Source organism: Lissotriton helveticus, chromosome 5_1 (genome assembly GCF_964261635.1).
Source record: "Lissotriton helveticus chromosome 5_1, aLisHel1.1, whole genome shotgun sequence".
Taxonomy (NCBI): Eukaryota; Metazoa; Chordata; class Amphibia; order Caudata; family Salamandridae; genus Lissotriton; species Lissotriton helveticus.
Window position 1 is genome coordinate 1,533,076,862 of NC_136065.1, and position 25,337 is coordinate 1,533,102,198.

The 25,337-nt window shown below is 41.7% G+C and overlaps 1 protein-coding gene across 1 annotated transcript in view; it reads right to left on the minus strand.

Moving 5' to 3' along the window:
- Positions 1-25,337, minus strand: part of IKBKE (inhibitor of nuclear factor kappa B kinase subunit epsilon) — a 287,848-nt gene that overhangs the window by 47,676 nt on the left and 214,835 nt on the right. Inside the window, exon 20 of the mRNA XM_078644578.1 lies at positions 2,843-2,949. Within this exon, the coding sequence (XP_078500704.1) occupies positions 2,843-2,949 (107 nt within the window). The remainder of the gene's footprint in view (positions 1-2,842; positions 2,950-25,337) is intronic.

A 25,337-nucleotide genomic window follows, 5' to 3' on the forward strand; every position in this document is an offset into this window, starting at 1 on the left:
GGAGGGTTTGGAAAGAGGGGTGGCTACATCCATTTCCTTTGTCCAGTTTCGCGTTACAGCAGGGGCTGGTAGCCCCTGCAACCCGTTTGAACTGGGCTATGCACAGGGACACCAAATGTGCCCCCAGTGTAGACTTCAAACCACTCTTGGAGTGCTCCCACCCAGCCCCAATCTACTAAGGCCTTTCTGGGAGGTGGTGACACCTCCCTGTGACAGGAAACCTATTGTCCCTGCCGGAGTTTCGTCCAGCAGCAGGCGGCCAGACTCGTGTCTGTGGCTGCAGCATCCATTTTGTGATGCCAGGGCTCTTTTAAACTGGTACCGGGTATACTGGTGTGTACATGCCTCTCCCTCTAGAAGGGTGGAATTCTACCACCGCCGGCAGGACACTGGCGGGGGGGGGGGGTAGGATTTCAAACACAACATGTTTCCGTGCAGCCATTCCAAAGTCAGCATTTACAGCGAGGTTATAATGCACTTAAGAGTATATGGTCTGGCTGCATCACAGAACAGCCCCAGAGAATAGGTTCAGAAGGCTGCAGAGGGTCCTGCTCATGCATGGGCACACTCTCACACAAAACCAAGCACCCTGCCTTCAGAATTGATAAGGCCTGCCATAGGGGTGACTGATAGTTTTCTATGTGCAGTGATTTAAGGTAGATATAGGTAACCTATATCTAAGTAAGGGGTGCATGCACCACATTACCCAGGCTGCAGTAGCAGTCCTGTGGTGTCATTTTGGAATGCTTTCCAGGAGTGGCATAATACAAGCTTCAGCCCCTGGTAGGCCTCTGGGGTACCTATGCCCTTAGTACCTAGTGTACCATATACTAGGGACTCACAAGCGTACCCCAGTAACCAAACTGAAGTGCACCTATAGCACATGTAATCAATTTAGAGAGGAAGCAGCTAGGCTGGGGTCCTGGATAGCAGGGCCCCAGACAGACTTAAGTCGAAAAACAGTGAAACATCAGCAAAAAGTGGGGGTAACCATAAGAGCAGATCCTACTCTCCTACACTGCCAACTTAAAATCTTTAACTTGGACTACGTTTTCCAAGGTATGATCCTCTGAATTTGGGTACCCAAGATGGATGTCTTTAAGGGGCTTTTCACACTGCAGCATTTTGATGCCCCTTTTAAGAACTATGAGAGAGGTAGGGACCTTACCTACATGGTTATGTAGAGGTAGGTGATTATGAGGCATTAGCCAAAAATAGGTGGAGTGTATACATGGCTATATACTCTATAAGGCAGATAGGACATCATAGGGGGATGTTTCACATCTGCCAATCTCTAAATAAGACGCTGTCTCATTCTGCCCTTTCTCGTGCTGGACACTGTCCATCGGTCTCTATGCTTGAGACTTTTGACCTATTATAGGCCACCTGTACACTTCACAAACTTTGGTGGGACTCTTGTTCCACTTTATGTGGTGTGTAATGGGGCCTCACTAGATATGTGGGACATTTATAACACGGAACTCAGTCAACAGGGTCTCCAAAACCATGAATAGTTCATCATTGCATTAGACGTTAAAGAGACTCTAGGCTAGTGGACCAGACAAATCATGTAAAACTCGATACACTGCACTTCTACGACTGACATTTCTACTGCAATTTCCTGCCAAGAAGGATAAGATATATAGTAAGATCCGATGAACCCAGAGTGTCAGAGAACACTGAAATATGGGTTTTGAGGACTGCCCTATTGGCCGACCTGCATATAACATCCTATTGTCTTTAGGAGTTATACCGTTGAGTCGCCATTCAGTTTAAAGTGGAGTGCATACTGTGTCATGTTGTATCTGAGTTTCTAACCGAAACAATCTGCTAGCTTAAGCCTTGCCTGCTTACCTTTGCTACCTCAGATGAGTGAAATGCATAAACAATAACTTGTAACTTGATTATTCATTTTAAATGTACTAGTATTGGTTGCCCCAGGAAAACACTGCTGGAGGTATACAGTCCACCAGCAAGTGCTTGACCACCCCTAAGATCCGGCCTCATGGGCATTTCTCAGTCATAGACTAGCTTCTGGTTGCACCTTGTTTCTAGGAGAAATAGGCTGAGAGTGATTAAAGACTTTCTGTGCAGAGGTCAAGGTTGGTAACGAAGGAAGTTTGAAAATCAACTTATCTGGAAAGGCTTGCTAAATGCAAGTGTCTGCACTGCAATCGGTCGCATCATGGCATCACAAGATAGAATGACAAAATGGGTTCATACACAACACTATGCAGTCCAAAATGAGTGAGCGACTGCAAAGATCAGTGCATTCGCCCAATTATTCCCTGGGCTACTTAAGGTACAGAATATATAGAGGGTGCCACTATGTGGCTTGCCAAAGGCAAGTACAGTGATACAATGATGTCAACCCTTCTTAATTTTCTTTTTCTTCTACCAATGAAACCTTCCTCTACCTACTGGGGGCAGCATTATGTAATTGAATGCAGGGTTTGTTCATGTTTTGATACCATCAGAAACAGCAACTGGATTCAAAATAGCCTGGGCACAGAAATTCTCGAGCAATACATGAAACTAGAAGGTAAAGCAGGAAGCCGAACAAATACAGTGCTTTGGGGTAGGCCACTAAGCTGCATAAGTGAGTGTGCAGATGCTTCTTTGCTGTCAGATTCTTCAGTTTCCATCTGTGCACAAACTGTAACATGGTATGACGAGCTTTGCAACTGCAGCATTCAAACAATATGGCCGAAGATGGTGCTGCGGCTACCACAAAACACCCCTTATGCCACTGCAAGAGGAATATGTATGTACCCCAAGCTACCTTCGGATGAATGAATTCACTGACCTGCCCCTTTCCCAACCCTGCCCTTTCTGGTCTTACTTTTGGGCCAGGTCCTTGTGCATCTGGCTGAGGTGAAGCGGTGTAGAGGGGGCAGCTGACCGCAACAGGTTCATCTGTTGAATCCACTGAGGCAATCTGTCCAGAGTCTGTAAGGAAAGACAGACAATTACTGCACAGCTCAAGCATCAAGTATCAGGCGCTGACAGTAAGGTATAAACTTTAAAGTTAGCATACAAATAACACGACTAGCGAGCCAAAAGAAATGTCTCATGACATTTACACATTATCTTCCTGCAGAAAAAAATACTATTATAGCTATCAGAAGCACTGCTGTGTCCAAGGGCTGTCAATCGGTTTGAACAGTAGTGATATGAGAGTGTTTCTGTCATTAGCTGATGCTGGATTTCTAATGCCCCAGTCAGGCACAAGTGGACCTCAGCGCGTGGCTGGGATCAGCTAGAGCTGCTGTGCGAGCTGTGATCTGATTACCTGAGCCTGCTGTCACCCCTGTGCTCCAAGAATCCAGCTCTCACTCACTGTGCTCACACACAAGGTTTTCAGTTTCACATACCTAGATGCGTTTTGTTAAATAAAAATCTGCTTTTTAACACTATTTCTTAATGATTACCACCGCGGACCAAAAGTGCTCTTCCCTACTCGGACTACGATAATTGACTCATTCCAGTGTGTGTGGTGCAGGGCCAGTCCTAGGATTTATGGGTCCTCGGGCAGAATAGGAACATGCGCGGCCCCTATAATTTGCCTAAGATTTAACCTGACAGGAAGTGACCTCACAAGAGTTAATATCAATTGGTAATTAATTATATGGCGTTGTTTGAAGCTGCTTTGCAAAAAGCTACTTACCTAGTTTTAATATAACTAAAATGGTTAGAAATAGCATTAATAACCCTAATAAAATACGTACATACATTTTAAATCTCTAATAAATGGAAATACATTAAATGAATTTAACTTCGTTATTGTTCTCATGAATGGGATGAATGAAAATGATATGCAAATCGGGCATTCTGGCACTAAGAAAGCTCCAAAGGAGAGCTTCAGACTTTACTAATGTGGAGAAAGGACAGTTTTAAGTGTTTTCCCAATAAACTCGAGTCACGCCATAGCTCAAGAGGGAGAGAGTGCCAGTCCCGCAAACTAGAAAGGAGAAGGATCTGTCTCCAATCAGGACAATCTCATTTTTAGGATGGCACAGGAGTTTGCATGGCACACGGTATAGGATTCTGGAATGAACAGTCCGGAGTGCTTTTGAAAGAGAGAACCCTTTTAATGCAGTGCACAATGACAAATGGACAGTGCCTTGCAGGTGTTGGGTTTCTAATCAAAACACAGGAAACAGTAGAAAGGTGAGAAGAAATAGCATTGCGATGCAGCAGTCTCAGATGAGGAGCCTAGCACTGTCCTGAATGATTTGAAGGGTACTGAATGCTAAAAGGCGGGAAGCCCAAGAGAGAGGGCATAATAATCTAGTGAGAAGATAACGGACTACACAACAGCTTCACTGTAGTGAGAGGGGAGAAAAGGGATGTAATGCTAATGGATGTAGTAAAAGCAAGTGGATGAAACATGTTAATCCATTCCGAATAAAAAATAGAAGATGCTGGAAAATGAATCCAAATTTTTTTTGCTGACTACACCAATGTGGGCTATTGACCCAGCTCCACCAGCCACCAAAGAGAACACCATATGGTATGAGATCCTTTAAAAATGAGAATCCTTGATTTGTCCCTTTAACGTTTTAATGAATTTGTCTTCATTCAGAAATCAACTGTTAGCATGCACGCACAAACATTCTTGGGCAAAGACCAGGTTGCCACTGAGGGAAGTAGTGTTTGGGTATCAATATGCGCAAGATATCAGCAGGAAACAAAAGTAATGATTGAGTAAGACTAACTGGGAATTATATAGATTGAACAGTGGTGACCTAATAAATTTCACAAGTCAGAGGTTTAGAACATAATAGAAATAGGTGGTGAGTGGATTGTTTCAGATTTCTTAAATCAGATACATGTAAACCACACCAGGGGGATACTTAAATTCCAGGTTGTACTCGTTGATTTATAAGCACTGGCAGGGAAACAGTGCCAATAGTCGTGCTACCTTTTAGTAGTATTAAGGCTGCTCTAACTATACGATCAACAGTCAGCCATAAATCATCTGATACAGCACAAATGCTCCTTCAAACTCCAAGAGTTGTCAGAAGCCGGCACATTGTCAATGAGTAAATTACGTTTTTTGAAAGATTTGGAAGTTGACTTTTTTCTAGGATTTAAATTTCTTTTGCTGTTTCTGACCTTTCTAACTGCCACCTCTCCCCTCCTCTCTCATCCCCCCAACCGCTGACATCTTTCAGTGGTCCTACATTCTTCCATCCATCTCTCACCAATACTTCTCTCTCCACTCTGCTTATGTTCCCTTGCTGGTTCTGTCTCTCTTATAACCACACATCTTATCCATACACTCCCCTTCAACTCTCATCTCTCTCCCAGCCTCATTACTTCTTTCCTTGTTCTGCTTCATTTACATCCACTCCTCCCCTTCCATCCTCCTGAAGCATCTTATCATTTCTTGTTGATGTTGGCCTTTTTAAATCCACCTTCCCTTCAATGCTCCACTCTTTTTCTCATTTTTTCCCTCACCATTCTGTGATTGAATCCAGAACAACTGACTTACATCTAAAAACAGCCAGGGGTATTGTTTTTTTGTCAATGGCTGTTTAAGATAAATGACTAACAACAATAAATTATTTTACGTTCAACCTGTCACTGTTTTGACCAATGAGTACCTCCTTCACTCACATTTGCACAGAAAATCAACTGCAACTGGAATACGGGACCGTTGCTCTGTTTGCTCTGCCGAGAGGCCATGTATTGAATGACCATATATTCTGGACACCTTTTTGAGCCACAGACATGCACAGTGTGCAAGTTGTACTGTCTTCAGCCTCATCTCCAAAGCACTCAACTGTAGCCTGTTATACACACCTGGAGGTAACTCACTACAATGTGTGCCCCATACAAGAGTAATATGGTGTGAAATTAAATACAGAAACACACATCCTGGACATAGCTAACATTCTTGGGGATTGCAAGATTAAGTAAAGCATGTGAAATTTAAACAGGAACAAAATCGCTGCCATGGATTACCCTATCATGCCGTGTGAGACTGGGTCAGGAAATAGGCCCGGCACCAAAATAAAAGTGGCCCCCATTAGTGAATTAGTTAGCTAGAAAAGTGTCCTATGTTTCAAAATTAGGCCAGTTTTTAACTTGTAAAGTCATGCTGTTTACGTTTTTTTAGACTGCATAGATTTGATTTTGCTGCAAGCAATGTTTGTTTTAATATCATGAAAATAAACAGTAAAAAGTTGCTCACTTGACCATAAAGTAGGCCAACAAACAGCCCAAAAAACGGCGTACATACTAACCTGATGGATTAGACCATCAAGCACTGCCTGATTGCCCTATTGGCCAGTACAACCCGGCATGGCTGTTTATCAGGTAGGGGTGCTTATCTTGAGTCTAATATATGGATTGATGGTTTGAAGTTTTGTCTGCTGGTTTAGTGTTGGGAGTACTCGTGTGACTTCCTGCCTATTGTATGACTCGTGTCTCTGTAAAATACCCCGATGTATAGTTTCTCCTTTCCCAAATGTGCAGTATTTGTTGGAATCTCCTGCTTACCTTATGACCCCCCAATTCTGTAAGCTCTATGATGTACAGGTCCTGTGATTTACTGCGCTCTATACTACCCTTTGAATATGTAAAGCGCTCTGATACCCTCACGGGTCAAGTTCGCGCTCTATAAAACCTTAAAATAAATAAATAAATAAATTGCCCAGAATAGACCAGAATGTTCTCTAGATGGCTTGATTGAAAATAGTTAGCGACATTAACACCAAGAATGTGATAGAGTTTTTATCTGAGATTTTCACCTGGGAAGGTATTCCAAGCCTGTTACTCACACATAATGGGGTGCAATTTGTTTCCAAGGGGATATGTCAATTTGTTAAAGAAAGGGATTTCAAACATGAGGGATGTGCACTGTACCATCCAGAAACCAATGGCATGATGTAAAGATTGAATAGAACATTCCAGGTGGCAAGGTATGCAGGCAAGGACTGGAAAGTGGAATAAAGAATTTATTAGCGACGTACTGAGTCACATCACATACCACCACCGGAAGGGTAACTTTTTAATTATTCAGAATGGAGAAAGCCAGTACCATGTTGTGTCTAGCATGGGCGAATGAAGAAATGAAGATGGGTGAGATCAGAGGGGATGGTAAGTGGAGAAACAGAAGCAGGAGGAAGGTGAATGAAAGAAAGGGGGATGTAGATAAGAAAAAAGCAGTAAATAGACTTACTATTGATGTGGTAGAAACAGTTAAGATAAAGGCTCCTGTGAGTCATGATCAATTTTCCAAACTTAGCAGTCCAATAGGAGTTGTCATAGTATTTAATAATGCTGTAAAGACTGAGCACTTTTGCATTTAGAAGTTGAACAGAGTTGTCAAATTCAAGTCATCCTGGTGTGAAAAAAACAGTGAGAAGGATTGTATCAAACTATGCACACAACACTAAGAAGATTGAATAGAAGCTTCAAAAGACCCAATATGTTGGAGGATTGTACAGATTATAAATGATTCACGTATAGTATACATTCAGTGTAAAGATTGTTAATTCACTGCATTCATACGTTTGTTTGTTATGTTGTATATAGAAAGGGATCTGTGTGGTATTTACAGTAATGGAAGTAGTATTGAATTCTGATTCTGTCATGATGCAAGGAGTGGAACGAAATTTAGAATGGATTCAGTAGATGTGATTGCGAGGTGAGGAGGCCAGCAACCAGTAAAGTTTGAACTGTGGATAAAGCACGCTTGAACTGTGGATAAAGCACTGAAAGAAACAAACTCAAGTTGATTCAAGCTCAGTTTCCTTGATTTTCTCTTTGGGACTATGGATTCAAATATTCTACAGTGTGCTTGTGTTTGAATGGCGTTGTGTAGTTGAACATTAGGTTGGTTGGCTGAATATTTTTGGTATTATATTCAAGGGTCACTGATGTAGATCATGGGCAATCCTCTTTGTCAAGTTTGTTGTTTTTGTTCTGTGTGGATGTGTGTGTCTTTCCGTGTGGGTGTAACCAATTGTCTTATTGTCTCTCTAGTTTTTTTTAAACTTTTGCGTAATCTTTCTGTTTGTTTGTTGAATTGTTTCCTTGCAAAATCGAGATGTGTGTTGTGTCCTGCCACTGAGGCATATCTATGATGTTGTAATACTTTTACTGGGCTGAGCGACAGCCGAAACCTCTTGTTGGTGGGAGGTCTCTGCTTACACCTGTAGGTGTGTATCATACACTCAAATACATCTACCTTTTAACCTGCAAAGAGTCAGCCTGTGCCTGTTACATCTCCCATATCACATTAGTCTTTAAACCTAATCAGGTTCAAGATAGCATGAGTATATGTAACAGTGTGTGGATCTTATGATCAATAAAGGGTTAAACAGACTGGTATTTATTTTTTTACAGAGGCTTGATTGTCTGAGTGAACCTGGTGAATTTGGTTTCATGTGTCCAGGAACATGACCAAATCTGCAAAAGACTGACTTTGAAGGTTGAGATTTTGCTCCTTTACAGCTACTTCAGAATTTTGAATTAATTTCCTAATTTCATGTCATTCACAAATACACACTTGAGTGGCATTTATTAAGTGAAATGCCCATCCAGTGGAAAATCTTTATTTGTACATTTAGACATTTGATTATTTTTGTCTGTCGATGGGGACATATTTTTATCATGGGGAAACTCCTTCCCTTACACCAAGTATGTGGGTGGTTTGGCTTCCAGTTGCCAACCTGGAAAAAACAGTTAGAGCCTTCTTTAACTAGAGTAAATCTGTATTTCCATGGTAGGATCCTATGTGCAATAGGCATATGGAAACAAACACACACGCATTGATGGGCTTTAATCTAATCTAGCAGGCAGACTAACCCAAGAATGTTCACATGCTTGCTCCTAACTCTAGATTTTCAATTGTATAGATCTTACCATACAGGGGGAATTTTTGCCTTTGCAAGTTTGAACTTGAGTCATTCCAGATCTCTGATTACTGAGATTTTACCATGCCTTCTTTTTTTTGTACTCCGTAGTTTGTCTCGTGGCCGATAGGCACACTGGCGACATCACTAAGTTAGCATGAGCCCTGCAGCCATGATGCTGATTTTGTGCATGTTACTACATGGCTTTATTTTTGCAATACTATGTGTAATGCCTTTCACATGAGAACTATGTGATGTATTCATTCTCTGCCGGTTCCTGGAGTTTGGTCTGAACATTGTGAGCAAGATCGATAAACAATAGCTCTTGTTATTCTGTTCTGGTCAGGCCCTGGCACCTAGACAAAACATACTAATGCACCTGCTGCTGGAGACTCGTACTTTTGATATTATGGGGATACATGTTTAGGTGAGACACACTTGGAGAGGGACCTTTCCAGGGAGTAGAGCAACACGCACCTACGATGTAGAAATACCATCCATAGTCTAAGGTATGGGTCTGCTAACAAAGCCCACTGATCTTCTATTATATAATAATACCTATTCTTACCAAGGGGAGGGAGGTTAGGCACTATAATCTTTTCTCCATGGTCTTTGTATGATGACATCTCCCTTTATGATATATGGCCAAGCTGCAATGCTAACTATATTAGTTTTATGCATTTTTCTGCTTGTTGTGGCCTGTATACTGCATGTTATAGCACAATAGTTAAAATACAGCATTTTAAACTATATTCGTGTCTCGGTCAGATCTTATTGTGGACAGGTATGAGAGTGTGAGTGAAAAGGTGTGTCTTGTTACCACGATTCCTGAGAGATCTGGCAGTGTTGTGTTCTGGGGTGTCTAATCATTTGCTTCTTCTTGAGTGTGTAGGAGAAGAAGTGAGACACTATAGCTAGTCGGTCCTGGGCTCGTGGTCACTAAGGTGGTGGTGGTCACTAAGGTGGTGGGAAGGCATAGTCCGTATACACTGAGGTCCCATAATACTGCGCATAGTTCCGTGAATGTACAGAATCCCTGCAACAAGTTGTGTACAGATGTGCAAAATGTTCTGTGAGCCAAGTCTTACTTTGTAAATAGATAATATTTTAATCACAGTTTGTCATTGCTTGCAAAATCAGTATCTTTTAGCACAGAATATCCAATGCCAGCAGCTCCACAGAAGAGCCCATTTAAGCTGATATAACCATGAAATTCTGGTGGCACATTACATCCTGACTAGAAATTATGCAGAACACCGAGGAAGCTGATACTCTCCGAATTGGTACCAACCAGAATATAATGTTCTAGAGCTGAAGTTCTATTGTTTCATCCCAGAAAAATATATCTTTAATTTTTCATATTAATTAAATCATACAGTTATGCTACCATGATAGAAAGGTCTGTATATTTGCTGCATTGTAGGTGTCTCTATGATTTTCTAAAATCGAGCTAAGGTAGTTACAACACTGATGACCAGCAAATGGCTGAGAATGTATTGATGTATTGCTGATATTGCACACTAAAATCTTAAATCGAATATATCTAGCTATATATGAAATGTTACTAATTGGTTGAATTTCACAGAGATGCACCTGAATGAAGAGAAAGGAAAATGTTAAATTGACAAATAGTCCGTGGAATTTCACTGACAACAACCAAAACAAAGGACAATAGAAATATGCAGATAATGACAGGAGGAGGAAGACCAAATTCCCACGTGGAAAGAGAAACGTGGGAATTTCACCAGTTATTTTTCCCACCCTCAGAGTGAAATTAGGGGTGAACCACTGCTCAGTGGGTGGGAAAACAAAACACAAAAAAAGCACAATTGGTTTTTGAAGTATAGTGAGAAGCTGGGCAATTTCTTTACCTTAATGTTAACTGTATTACGTGTAAATGCATTAACCTGCCCATCACATTGCCCTTCAAAACAACTTTCCTAGCATGAAATGTGTTTGTAGCACCTGCCTGCCCATCGGCTGTCAGGTGCCACACTCAACTTCCATGTGGAAGAGGTTTCTTCGAAGAGCCCTCTCAGGTGCCGGGCATTTTAATTAACTCAATCTTCTGCACGATTAAATTATTTACAATGGCCAGCCCTGATTGGTGCGATAATTCCTCTTTCCTTGCAGGTCTCATAGCCTGAAAGGAGGAACTCTTGTTTGGCAGGGCATTACTCCTGCATTACTCCTTTTTTTCCAATCTGTGGCAGACAGATGTGGAAAAGGCCACAGTTCCCCATTCGCTTACTACAGATACAAAATAGAACAGTTCGCCCAGGCATCGTAATGAGGATGTCAGAGGTGAGGATGATGGCGACCATAATGGACTACTGAATTTAAATGAGCGCTGACAGACCATATGCCAGCCGGAAGGCAAGATACGCGAGGCAGAAAACTGAATAAAATGTGAGCTGCCGAAAATGGAAGGGAAGGGGTTAATCACAATCAGATTTAATGCAGGACAATAGACTGACTCTGCTGCAATCCTCAAAGAGCTATTAATATTCTATCAGCAGCTGAAATTGCTGTGCCAAGATGTGAAAACTTTCCATTGAGAAACTCTTCATTCCACCAGTAAGTACAGACAGACTGATAAGACTGCTGGCACCCACGCCCACATCTTTACTAGCTGTAACTTTTGTCCGCATGCCTTGCCTTCAAGATTTGCATTCCGATCTTGCAGAAACATTAGTCAATAATTGCCAAACGAGGAAGTTTTACCCCGTTGTAGAAAGGGAGATCTTGTCTCTGACTGGGAAGGATAAACTATTTGGTCCGATAAAATCAAATTTATTTAGATGTATGTTCTGTCCTACAGTTCCAAAGGCACAGGCAACGAATTAGTGGCTAGAATTTGAAATGGTGGTGTAGAGTTATATTCCTACAGCCTCTGCCTGTTACATCATTGAACCAAGAAACATTGAGAACACTAAGTTAATGTATTTTTATCAGATCACCTCACAGATATCCAACATAATCTGCAAGAAATTGTTACTGTAACCAATTCCAGTTTTTTTCAAAATGGAGTTTGTGCAATTCTTACCCAGCTGGAAATTAACTTTATGTGTATGCCTTAACTGCAACCCATTAACACAGTTCAGTTCAGTTCAAAAATACGTTTATTTAGACCATTCGGTCTTTAAACAACAGCTCTTACATTAATCTTTAAAAGACCTACACATAAAACATCATAGTCTTAAAAACATGACATCCATGAAAAATTCATTCCTAGCAATTTAAACATCAATACATTTTTTTTTTAGATTATTACACAATTCGTTGCGTTTAGACCTCTAATGTAGCAGGGAATTTATACACACCCTGCATAAATTTCCCTATGGCTATCGCGATATCTAACTTTTCCATTTCCGCGAGAAGTTCCCATGCTTGTAAACGCGCCCTTATATTGTACTTTAAAAAGATCGGACGAAGTATTAATTTACGTAATTCTAAAACATGATCACAATCCAATAAAATGTGTAAAATATTACATTTCATCCCTATCTTACAATTACATTTACCATCTTGTTGCATTACTCCAGATTTTATAGCACTAATTACCACAGCCGGATTAATACCAATTCTGATCCTAAGCACTTCCATCCTCAGCCAACGATTCGCTAGTGTGTCTAGGTACGGGTAACTTATGTCTTTCACCCAGCTTCTGTGCAACCATTTTACAGAATCTTTTTTACTTAAGTACTCCTGGTCTGCTGCTCTAGACAATTCTTTCCCCTGCTTTTTAAGTACACTCTTTGTTATTTTGTATTGCAGTGTCTTCGGGTTTAATTTCACATTTAGGTGCTCGCAAATGGACTGAATTTTTCTCCTTGTCGCTTTCGCCCATTTTAGCTCACTAGTTTGAATTTCTTTCATACACCATTGTGGCCCCTTTGTGACCTCCTCAAGGCCCAAGCGATTCCAAAATCTGAGTAGGCTTGATTGCACCTGCACATTCCACGCAGTCAGGCCTAACTCTATCCTAATTGCCTGGACCATTGCCGAGCTGGGGAGGGACAGTAATGATTTTAAACATTTTCCTTCTTCCTTATCCCAGGAGTTTTTACCATCAAAACAGAAGATTTCTGCACCATATTGGAATTGCGGTGCAATCATTGCTTTATAGGCCGTCAATAATGGTTTATGGGACATATCACCATAACTTTGATTGAATCTTTTCAGCCCACATATCGCCGTATGAGCTTTTATTTTCTGTGCCTCCAATTGCAACCCCCACTTCAAAGAGTGTGTGAACCATATACCAAGATATTTATATTCATTTACTATGTCAAGTTTGGTTTGGCCCAAGTACCAGTTAAACTTCATATTCCTTTTCCCGAAGCACAAGATTTTAGTTTTGTCCATGTTTACTGTTAGTCGCTTTGCTGCACAATATGCATTAAATGTGTTCAGCTTTCTTTGAAGACCCACCTCGGTTTGATCCAAAATTACTAGGTCGTCGGCATACAGTAAACAGGACAGGTGCCTCCCATTTAATTTTGGGCTAGCGCCTCTTGCTGTCCCCAAGGTAAGGGGCAAATCAGCAAGGAATATTGCAAAAAGAAGCGGGGCCAAGACACACCCTTGCCTGAGACCATTATTTATAGCTATTTCTGGAGTTAGCCCACCTGATGTATCTTCAATTACCTGCGCCCAATTTTGCCTGTGCAACTCCTGAATTACCAGCAGTAAATCATCGGGAATCTCATACTTTATCATGGTCTCCCACAGACAGTCCCGGTCTACCAAATCGAAAGCTGATCGGAAGTCCACAAAGCAACAGTACAACTTCCCCTGCAACTCTATGGACTTCCGCGCCACGGCCCACAGGGCAAAGCGGTGGTCAACAGTCGAATGTCCTTCCTTAAAACCACCCTGTTCTGATGGGACTATCGACCGCTGCTCCACCCATTCCTTTAATTTACCAAGAATTCTTTTAGAAAATACCTTTTCTCCAATGTCTAGCAGATTAATTAGTCTATAGTTCATTGGATCCTTCCTTTCACCCTTTTTGTGTAGGGGTCTTATTATTGAACCTCTCCATGATTTTGGAATACAGCCTGAATCTAAAATGACAACAAACATATGGGATAAAAAACCTGCCCACCAATCTATCTGCATTTTTATTATGATGGCGGGAAGGTTGTCAGGACCCGCTGCCCGAGATAAGTTCAACTTCTTAATTGTTTCCTTTACTTTCTCAGCATTAAAGGCTGGTTTTAACGCTTCTACCGACCCTGTCCATGCAGATTTTTCATCATTTACATTCAAAGTTCTATTCGCTTTATAAAGGTTACCTAGGTAATTTACCCACGCCGTCTCTTCCACCACACAGCTCATATTTCCCGGGGTCCTGCCTGCGGCCTCCTGTATCAACCTCCAAAATTGTTTTATATTTTTAGTTTCTATTGTCTCTAGAAGGTTTTCCCAACATTTTTATTTGAAGGTCCTCTTCTGTTTCCTTACTAAGGATATTCTTTCTTCAAAATTAACAGGGTCTCTAAGTTACCATGGTTATAGCATATCCTCTGACGCCGCTCTATGTTCTGAATGGCCTTTTTTTTATTCTGGCAGGCGAGGTCAAACCATTTAGGTTGCTTACCATGGCTATGTGGAATTTTTGCCTTAACATGTTTATTATTTTTTAAGTATACTCTAAGGCATTGCACTGCCTGTACTATTCTATCCACATACCACGCTACCTGCTGGCCTTCACACCTATCCTCCTTTATTGCTTGTTGGAAGCTTACTAATTTCTCAATGTATTCTTCCGACAGTTTTGTCGTCAGGCGCTTGGGATATTCCACGTCTTGGGGGATCACTCTCTCACAATGGTTTGAATTCCCCCTTAGAAATCCACAGTACAACGCATTATGGTCACTGTCCCTGCACTTGATTACCCAGAATCTTTCCACCATTGCGTATTTCCAAGCCTGTATAAAAATATAATCTATAGGAAACTGTTGATTACCTGCTCTGAAGGTCTGTGTAGCAGGGCGGTTGGAATCCAACCTGCCATTTAAGTATATTAATCCCATAGAGCTCAGAAATGTGCCCAATGCTTCATCTTGTTTATTGGAAAAACATATGGGGAATTTTGCTATCCCTATATTATTTGAGCTCAACATCTCCTCAAACCAACGGTCTATTTTTCCATAATTTAATTTGTGATTGAAATCCCCCAATAACACCATTATATCTTTTCCATACACTTCATTTAGATTTGCTATATCCTTTTTAAAGAGCCCCATTTCTGTATCATATTCTTTTTGAGAACCCCATTGAACATATACATTTATGAGAATCAGGTAGTCGTCATTCCCCTTACTACATGAGACGGATACCTTACAAACCAACAACCATTTACATAAAGTGCTAATTACCTTAGCCTCTTTCACCAGCCTGGTAGAGATGAGTGTCATGATCCCGCCTGACGGGCGTCCGAACTTTTTCAATTTCCTAGCTTTTTAACACACATACTCAACTACTTTGTGTCATTCCTGAGTAGACAGACCCATAAGGTCGGAGGTTTTTTAGCAAACCAGTTGGCCAATTACTGTGCCATTCCTTGAAATGGATCTCTTCTTCGGGACCAGCATACGCTTGCAGTCTCTCAGTCCAAGTAAAGTGTGAATGAGGGTGACCAACTCTGAAATGGAGTTTCAAGATTGCAGATCTGACCTTTGTGCAGACAATTGATCCATCACTGGAATGCTTTATCAGTACATCAAAGACCCCGTGACGTCTACACTGAAAGGCACAGATAATATAGGTAAAGAAGAGCTAAGACTCCTAGGAAAATACCAGAATGCATTCCACCTCAAGGGGAAGCTCGGAATCTCCAATCCAGATTAGTCTAAAAGGCGGTGCCAAAATCGTCCTTAGGTGTTAAATTGGTTCTAGCCACTCAGCGCCGCTCTACCAGCATTGTCTGGCAAATTCAACGATCCCAGAGACTTGGAAAGGATCTTTACTACAACCTATCCACAAAAAGGGCAATACCGGGGACCCCTCAAACTATAGGTTGATAGCCCTTTTAGACATTGAAGCGAAAGGTTATGCTAGCCTCCTGCTACAAGACCTGCAGAGCTGGGCTGATGAAAATGAAATCCTACCAAGTTGCCAAAATGGCTTTAGGCCAGGGGCGTCCACAATAGGCAATATTTTAGCCCTTGCATACATGATAGAACAGACTACACAGAAAAAGTCGCTTCCTCTATTTGCATGTTTTGTGGACTACTCTGCGGCTTTTGACGGAGTCAATCGGAGTCTGCTTTGGCGGAAACTACAAGGTTGGGGGATACCAGAGATTCTTTTAAAGGCAATAATTAGCCTTTACACTGGAACTTGGGTACAGGTGAAAACTTCAATGAACTCAGCTACCAAAAAGATTCCAACAGACCGTGGTTTAAAACAAGGTTGTGTACTGGCACCTTTGCTTTTTAACTTATATACGGCAGACCTTGCTAAAACTATTCTTAATGCAAATCTTCTATCTCCGAAAATTGGCTCAAATAGAATATTTTTAATACAGTATGCAGATGATATGGTGCTATTAGATCAAACAAAAGTAGGCATGCAAAGACTATTGGACGCACTAAATCTCTACAACAACAAGAATGACCTAAGAGCAAATGCAGGAAAAACAAAGGTAATTATATTCGGAACGTATGCCAACAAACTCGGACAGCATTGGAAGTTGGGCAACTTGAAGATAACAAAAGTGCCCAAATATAATTACTTAGGGGTTTGGCTGATGAGTAATGGGAAATCAACAGCTTACCTTGCTTCAGCCGAAATAAAGGCAAGGGCAGTGACGTTCACCTTGTGCAAGCTGAATGCTAAACTAAATAGCCCAACAACAAAATCTATTAGAAGAGTTATAAGGGCCAAGCTGCTTCCCTCAATAACATATGGCCAGTTAGCATTTCCTGCGGCTTTTGTTAATAGCCTCGAACATATCAACTGCCGAGCCTACAAGCGAATTTTCCAGATCCCAGCGCATACACGAAACATCCTGGTGCGACTGGAATTTGGGTTGAACAAACAAAACTATGAGCACTGGGCAATGCTGGTGCGGTTCTACCGGGGGGTTTGTGCGGCCCCTCCGAACACAATGAAGTCAACCCTGAAAATGATCTTTATGAAAGCCAATAACTCATGGAGTAACGGCCTGAAAACTGCCTGCACAGCATTACAGCTTGACATGACCAAACTGCAGGATCTAACTTATCAGCCTGGTACACTAAAATCTATAATAAAAAAACAAGTTAGAGCATTATCCAGAGAAGAAGATATGAAGGAGTTGAATCGTTCCAAAAGTAACATTGGGATACTTGTAAGCTCCTATGAAGATCGGGTATGGCAACCATACCTCGATTCTGCATTAAACAAGATAATTTTAAAGCAAATTTTAACAGTGAGGCTTATGGCTTTGCCGATAAAAGATATCAACAGGCGCTGGAAATCCCTAGAGGCGATTACCACCTGCAGACTTTGCCACCAGCATGAAGAATCCATGGTCCATTTGGTCTGCATATGCCATTGTCTAATACAAGCACGTCGCACTTTACTAAGGCCATTGGTTTTAAAATATGGGACACGTAATTGCAAGGATGCCATGAAACTCTTGTTTAGCCTGGAGACACCGATGGAATTGGCAAGGTTCGCCAAATTTGCACATAAAGTTAAAGAACGTTTAGGTAACGCACCTTGCACTTTAGTAACTTCAAGACTGCACTTTGGGCATGCCCAGACTTTGATTTGCAAGCTGCGACAAGCTGTATCTATTTTGCACTTTGTTGGAATCTCTATTCCAAAATAGGCCTTTGAATGCCTTGAATTGATAATTGACACATGGGTTTTAATGTTTTTATTATCTATGATCTGTATTTTTAGGATTTGCTTTACAGGATTTAGTGCATCCAAATTTGTAGCAGTTAACGATGATTACTGTAGCAAGCAAGTTTTGTGGATATTTTATAGGACACTTTTTGTAAAAAAAATTGTTAATTGATACAATAAAATATATTCATTCATTCATTCACTCAGCAAGTCACGAAGAGGATAAAAACAACTTTTACGATCCTGAGGGAAGCATCTTATTGAGCTCACCTGATTCAGAACTTTGAAAAGGACCATACAAGGTGCACTTGTCATGTGTCTCAGTTAGACCTAGTGGGAAACACTGGCATTTAACATGTGCACGTTTTCCCTAAATTGCCTTCTCCTTCACACATTTGTGTGCTTGACAGTGCAGGATTAATTTCCATGAAACTACAGTTGCTTACATGCTCCACTTATAAGATCACTATCACGACACATTGAACATCCTGTACAAAGTCTGAGCATACATTGTGCAAATGTGATTGTTCGCTGTTCGTCCATGCGGTGACACAGCTGTCTAAAGAACATAAACAATGGCGGCCCCATCTCAGGTTTCAGCACGGAGCAAGGATGGCTTTTGTTATAAATAAACAAGCATTTCTGGGTTTCGGCAGAGGAGCACTTGCTGTCATTGCGAGGTCACCACATGCTTGCTGATCACTCTGCGAGGAGGGATGTCCAACCTGTGACCAAGATGGGACCAACATACTTTCCCTTCAGGCAACAGGGATTGGATCATGCACTAGGGGATTATTGGCAGAACACCCACACACACCCTAGACACTTAGGTTAGGGAACGTACAGTAGGAGAACCTTATCTAGATATTGCTTTATATGCTCAAAAATATATATATTGTTGAGCAAGGTGGTGGAACTGTTTACTATCCTTAGAAGCAGAGAAGAGTAATTAGTAGTGTGTCTATTATTCATTGCAGTACATATATTCTGTACAAGAATCATGATGGTTCAATAAATATGAAAAAATGCCCCTCTGAGTATTCTTTGTATATTTCTCTGAGAAAGAGCACAAGTGACTGAGTGAAAGGGTTCTAGATCTGTTACCACGATTCCTTGGGGGCGGGGGGGGGGGGGGGGGGGAGTCAGAGTTGTCATGTTCTGTGGTTGCCAAAGCCATTCGCTACCTGTCTAGATTTAGGGGTGTTTGTGGTGGCACTGTGAGTTAGCTGGGCTATAGGATGACATATTCTGTGGGGGGTGCTCAGAATCAGGCTGACATCATCCCAACGTTTATGGTGCCCAACAAATGCACAGTTCCTACTGGAAAATGAAAACTACACAATACGGTTTGAGTTTAATTCAAGTCTAACCTTACCTCTGTTTGACCAGGACAGGTGGACGATACAGGTCCAGTGACCAAGTCCGCACAGGCAAATAATGATATGCTCACCATGTCTTTTTAACAAGCCGATGGAGTGCATTCATTGCAGCCCTGAATTGTAAGATGTTATTGATAAAGCATATTTTCTCAATATTTGTTTTGCTTCAAAGAATTAAATCCAAGAGATGAAGTCACTTAACTAGCAAAGTGATGACTAAAGTGTGAGAGATTCTAGGCATAAAGGAGAGGGAAAAAGCAATACAATTCATCGATTGTGAACACAGTCTTAAGGAACCTGCTCTAGGGTCTTAATTTACTTGCATAGAGCAAAAGATAGCTTAAGCTATCCGATAGGAAGATGTCATCTGCAAAAGCAATCTAATGAGTACAAGATTCCAATTTCTAGCACAACGTGGTTTTTAAAACTTTTTAAAAACTGTTCAATAGAGGGTAATGGTGCCTGTGTGAAATACTTAGTGGGATATTTCCACTGGAGTGTGGCTATCTTGAGCAACAATGATGTGTCAGTTGCTCTCATCAGTGGGGTGTAAAGTTGTTCAGTAACACTAGCCTCCATTGTTTTCTCTCTCTAAGATCTCTGTCAATACTCAGGTCACCCAGAATAAAACCCACTAAAAATTGCAGTTGAGCTGCTTAGCAGTAGCACTCCATGTCCAATAACTGCATATTGCCCTCCTCCAGTGTGTGTTTTAGTGATACAGTTTTGCCTTGCTCTTCTTACCACTCCACACAATTATATTTAGGATTCGGTTGAGTTCCTTAAATGTATATCCTTCACCCACAACAACACTTACTGAACTTAACTTGCTTACCCAGATCACCTCGGACTTGTGGAGGTGGCCTATTGTGCTGCCTATCTTATGATCTTACTTGAGTAGGTGACCTGTACAACCAGATAACTAAATGCCTTTCTCCAAGCGGAAAAGGCTGCAAGGAGCCTAGTGGCAATAGTACTGATTTGTCTTAGTGTCTCGGCATCTACTATACAGGCCTCCTGAACAACTTTTCATAAATTTCATTCATACCTGTGATGAGATGGAGAATCTTATGAAATATATGCAGCATGCCCTTGCATGTGCCCTGAAGAGGTTTGAAGAAACTGTCAAAACACATTATGATCGCAGCAAAAAGAATATGGGAAAAAGAGCTGTACCTCAATTATTTTCAGTCTTTCTTGGAGCAACCCACTCCAAATATCACCCAAAATCTCCTTTGTGGTATATAACATTTACACCAAAATGAGTGAAAGTTGAAAGGTTAGAACTAATGGGTATGCATCTATAAAATGAAGTATAGTTGCCCCAAATTCTCTTTGAAAGAAATTGAGATTGCTAAGAGCAGGATTTAGTCTACATTATATTTTACATAAATATAGTATGTAATTAGTTGTGTTAGAGTGTTTGTATGTGCAAAAACTACTGTGTGACATTGAAAGATTACAACTACCATACAGAGGCAATGGAAATAAATAAAGGAATATCTCCTAACATAACCATAAGCAATGCATATTTAAATGTTGTGATTTTAGTTTCATCTTCTTCCACATACATTAGGAACTGAGGGCTGGTGCTCCCCATCCCAAGGATTTCGCAAGGGGGCTGGAGTCCCAACGAAGTATTTCCCTTAATGAGGCAATGAGAGCATCATTAAGTAGAATAAACAATGTCCTTTGACCTCAACGGGACCTCCACAAAGATTGTTATTAAAATGCTTCCAGGAATTATGCTTGAAATGGACAGAGTTTTCTCAAACATTCTTGGTCAATGAGTCAATTAATTATTCAGTGAACTAAAACAAACAAAAAAGAGTAAACAAGTGTGGGAAAGAAAGCATGTCCTAAACCTTGAAAACCTTAATTTTTTTGACTGATGGACCCCTGTTTATATTGTTTTTTTTACCTCTGCTGTGAATAAGTTTCCCTAATGGAGTCTTATTCACTGTAAACTTCATGGTAAAATGATCTGAGGTGTAAAACCTCAAGTGCCCACCTTTTAAAATAAGGTCTGACCTAAGGACCTGGAGTCAGAGGTTTTGGAACTCAAGGGCAACAAGGCAATACTTACAAGTTTTGACGTTGTACTTGAAACTACAGAACCCAGACACTATTGGGACGTCACTAAATTGCCACTTTCAAAGGGAAGTCAGGTCAAACCGTCAAGGCTAACTCTTGCACTGTGGTGTGCAGACGAACGTCTAATTAAGCTAACACACATCACACTTTATCCAGTTAAAGGCCATCAAGGATAGGGCACCTTCCTGATACTTTTCCATAATTGGTCCTGTTAGGAAGAGCCACCCAAAGTCAACAGATGTACTCTATTTCTACTGAATTAGTCAGGCACTTTTGGCAAACTCCACCACATCATGAAAGATCTTTATATTCAAGGAACCATTTAGGACTTTAAATAATCCCATCCCTATGACAAAGCCAGCATCAACTCTACCCCCTGTATTTTTCAGTCTCTTTGAACATCGGATACAGCATCCAGCAAGGTTCTATCATCTCGCCACTAATCTTCAGTCATACCTCATCCCACACATCAAATCCTGTAATCATAGTTGAGCTTGAAAATGCGCCAGGCCTTAAGCTTCACTATAAGTTCAGAATTATGCAATACTGGCTAGCATTGTACTCACAAATGGTCACTTCACCAAGGAGTCAATTACTAACATAATGTTAATTAAACTATTACAAACTTTAACGCCACTGAAAAAGGTTTGCACTTCTGTCTTGAGTGAAAACATGTCTTGCAACCTGCACCTTTACCAGACCATCTATGCACCACAATCAAGATCCAACACCATGTCCAGAAGTCCTCTCCTCACTTTCTGGAATTCCTTCCATATGTCTTATATCATCACACTGAAGTCTTGAAAAGCTAAATTGCATATTTTCCATTTTCAATATTTGCCTTTAAGATAGGATACCGAAGGTTAGGGTCTCTAAGGACTCAATAAAGGCACCACCATCACCGCTGTTATCCAGGTTTCCAAAAAACATCTACGGGATATTAAGGTCTTTTTTACAAACTTGGATTCAGCTGGACCTCAGATACTCAGACTAAAGAGTTCACACACTTCATTCACAGATAATTCAGGAGGAATCCCTAAAATCGAATGAACAATGCTCACAATGAGTCCTCATACCAAGGTCTCAATCCTGTTATCCAGCTTTAGCATTACCCTGACATGTGACCTCAAAAATCCTCTGTCCAACTTCCAAGCTCCTTTTCCATCTGACTCACCAGTTTCACCGGCTGCTGCATTATCGAGTCCATCTCTTACACTCAGGATACCCTTCTAGACATCTTCATTGCCATGCATTCCAAACAAACTGCTGATGTCAGCAAGGACTTCCCAGCTCAGCCCGACCTTTAACCATTAAATCTATCTGAACCATAAGGATTAGTCTAGCCTTGGTTAAATAGGGATTTGTCAGTTTCTCTGGGAAGTTCCTCGACTCCACTTCAAATATGTGGCATAGTATCTGCGATTGCCAGTTATCCTAGCCAAACCCTCTAGCTGGCAGGGCTTGAGCCTGGATACTACTTCTCACTGCCAGTGGCATGTTGTTTCTGTTACTGCCATAAGGAAGAAGTGCTTCGACCGCTCAACTAGATGGAATCCCTACGTATAAGTAAATCTCCCACAGCAAACACTGACCAGCAAATGGTTTCCGGAAGTCAAAATACAAAAACGGAAATAGGAGCACTTTAGAGAGTAGCCGTTGAGATTTCGGTCAGGCTCCACCCCAATGCGAACTGTTTAAACATGGATAAAAGTATGCCAGTGCTACGGAAGAATGAGGTTGGAGTTAGGATTACTGGATAAAACATATATAGGGATCTCCCGATCACCAAAGAATTAAAAGTGATAGGTACAGTGATTTTCATGAGGCCCTTTTGATCAAGAGGAACTCGTTTCTGTTTGAAGTGGAATTAAGGGCCTGATTACGATGTCGGTGGGAAAGCCTATGACCGACAGTCGGATTCTCCTAGACCGTGTCAGAACCCATCCTCCTGACTAACGCTCAAGGTTGGAAGGGGACCCGTTCCGTCATTCCGAATCGGTTCCGACCGGCATTAGGAAAATCGGAGTAGTTGGAGTAGATTTGTGAAGCTCAATGGACAGCGTTTCCGACGGACCGATTACGAGGTCAGATTCCAACAGTCTTTCCAACTCGGTCTGTCAGACACTAAAAGGCTGTTGGAAACTGACTTTGGGGGTCCCTAGCAGGCCCCCCTTCATACGGAGTCTTCCGGTTTGGGGTTGAGGGATACCCAATGGCCCCTTCTGTAAAACCATGCACAGTTTGGCAGGCATCATAGGGTGCCCGCAACAGGGTGCAAGGTTTTCCGCAGACACCCATTTTTCCCATAGCAGCCTGTGTTGTCGTTCGGAACAAAGGCTCCCATTGAAGTCAATGGGAGTCCTTGCGAATGGTGTTTGGAAGCATCATGATCGGTCGGGAGGAACCGCCGACCTCGAGTCAGTCAGAACCGAATCCGACAAGGAGTCGGGCAGTTTGGTTTCAGATCAACATCGTAATCAGGCCCCAAGTTGATAAATAGAAAAATTGTCAATAACAGTTTGTCCTAGTTTCAAACGCTAACTACATGGCAAAATACTAGACAACAAAGGTGTTGCACTGAAAATCCAGTGCCAATGGTACAAATGAAGGACAGTTTGTTGGAGAGCACCTTAATACTCAGTTCAATATGCCTTGGGCACAATCACTGACGAAGCTGATCCTTTTTAGATGCCAGTGGTCATAACCTTATTTGACTTCTAAAAGAGAAGTGTTTCCCAAATATCATGTTTAAAATATATAAATATTGTTTTATGCCATGCCAGTGAAAAAAAATGTGTTCTAAAACTCATGTTATGTAGTCTAAGTGTACAAATTGAAGACAGAATTTGTCACATCTTATTGTATCCCTCCATCAAGGTATTCTTTCCTGTGAGAAGAGCCTGGCAGTCGCTTGTTAGCATATACATGCAGTTTTAGTTTTGTCATGTCTTTCCTCCACTTTTTACACTGAGAAAAAAAGGGTTTGTGGGATTTGTAACGCACACAGCTACTCAACAGAGTGTCCCGGTGCGAGCCAGTGAAGAGCGGAACAGAGGAGAAGCAGATGAAAAATCAGGTTAGATAAAAAAGGGCTGTCTTTAGTCTCTTCCTAAAGAGATTGAGATCCTGAATGTTGCGTAAGTTGGTTCCAAGCCACAGCCGCTCTATAGGAAAGGCAGGTGCCGTCCACCCTTTTTAGGCGGAACCTAGGAATGTGGGCCAAAGCAATGAGGATGAGCAAAGCTGCCTGGAAGGGACATAGAACGTGAAATGCTTCCTCAGGTAGGTGGGGCCACGCCCATAAAGAGTTGCATGTGCTAAGAACAAGACCTTGAAAGTCACCCTCTCTTTTACTGGCAGTCAGTGTAAATTATGCGGTTGTTGCCCTACGCTGGTCTTTTTCGGAATGTTATGGGGCGTTCTGGCCGCAGCATTTTGCACTACCTGAAGCTTGTTCAGTAGGTAGCTGGGCAGACCAGTGTATAAGGCATTAGCATAGCTGCCGAAAAAAATGATCTCAGTCTTTTTCTCTTTCATTTTAACTGGGCAGAGGAGAGCCAGCAAAAGACAGCTGACAGGCAGGATTTAACAGGGGAGGTGGAAGAGTCATTTTTCTTCTAAGTGACGTGGAGCTGCGTGTCATCCGCATAAGCAATGACTTTGGCGTTGAGGTCTTCAGCCATCTGAATAAGGGGTCACATATAAATATTGAAGAGCAGAGGGCTCAATACAGACCCTTGCGGTACCCCTGTGGTCAGAGGCTGGGGGGAGGCTGAGTATGGAGGGATCCATATTTGCTGCGTTTTGCCCTCCAGGTAGGATTACAGCCACCGCCAAGCAGATCCTGACACTCCAATTTCCTGGAGCCGAGCAAGGAGCAGGAAATGTGGCACAGTGTTGAACACAGCCGACAGATCAAGTAGGACCAGCGCAGATCTATCTCCTGCATTTAAAGTTTCCCGAATGGCCTCAGAGACATCTACCAGAGACGATTCAGTGCTATATGAGGCTCTGAAGCCAGATTGAGCAGGGTGAAGGAAGACACGTTGTTCGACATATTCAGACAGCTGTTTATTAACCAGCTTTTCGCTCACTTTCCCCACAGCAGGGAGGAGGGAAATAGGGCGATAGCTGGAGGGGGGATTAGGGT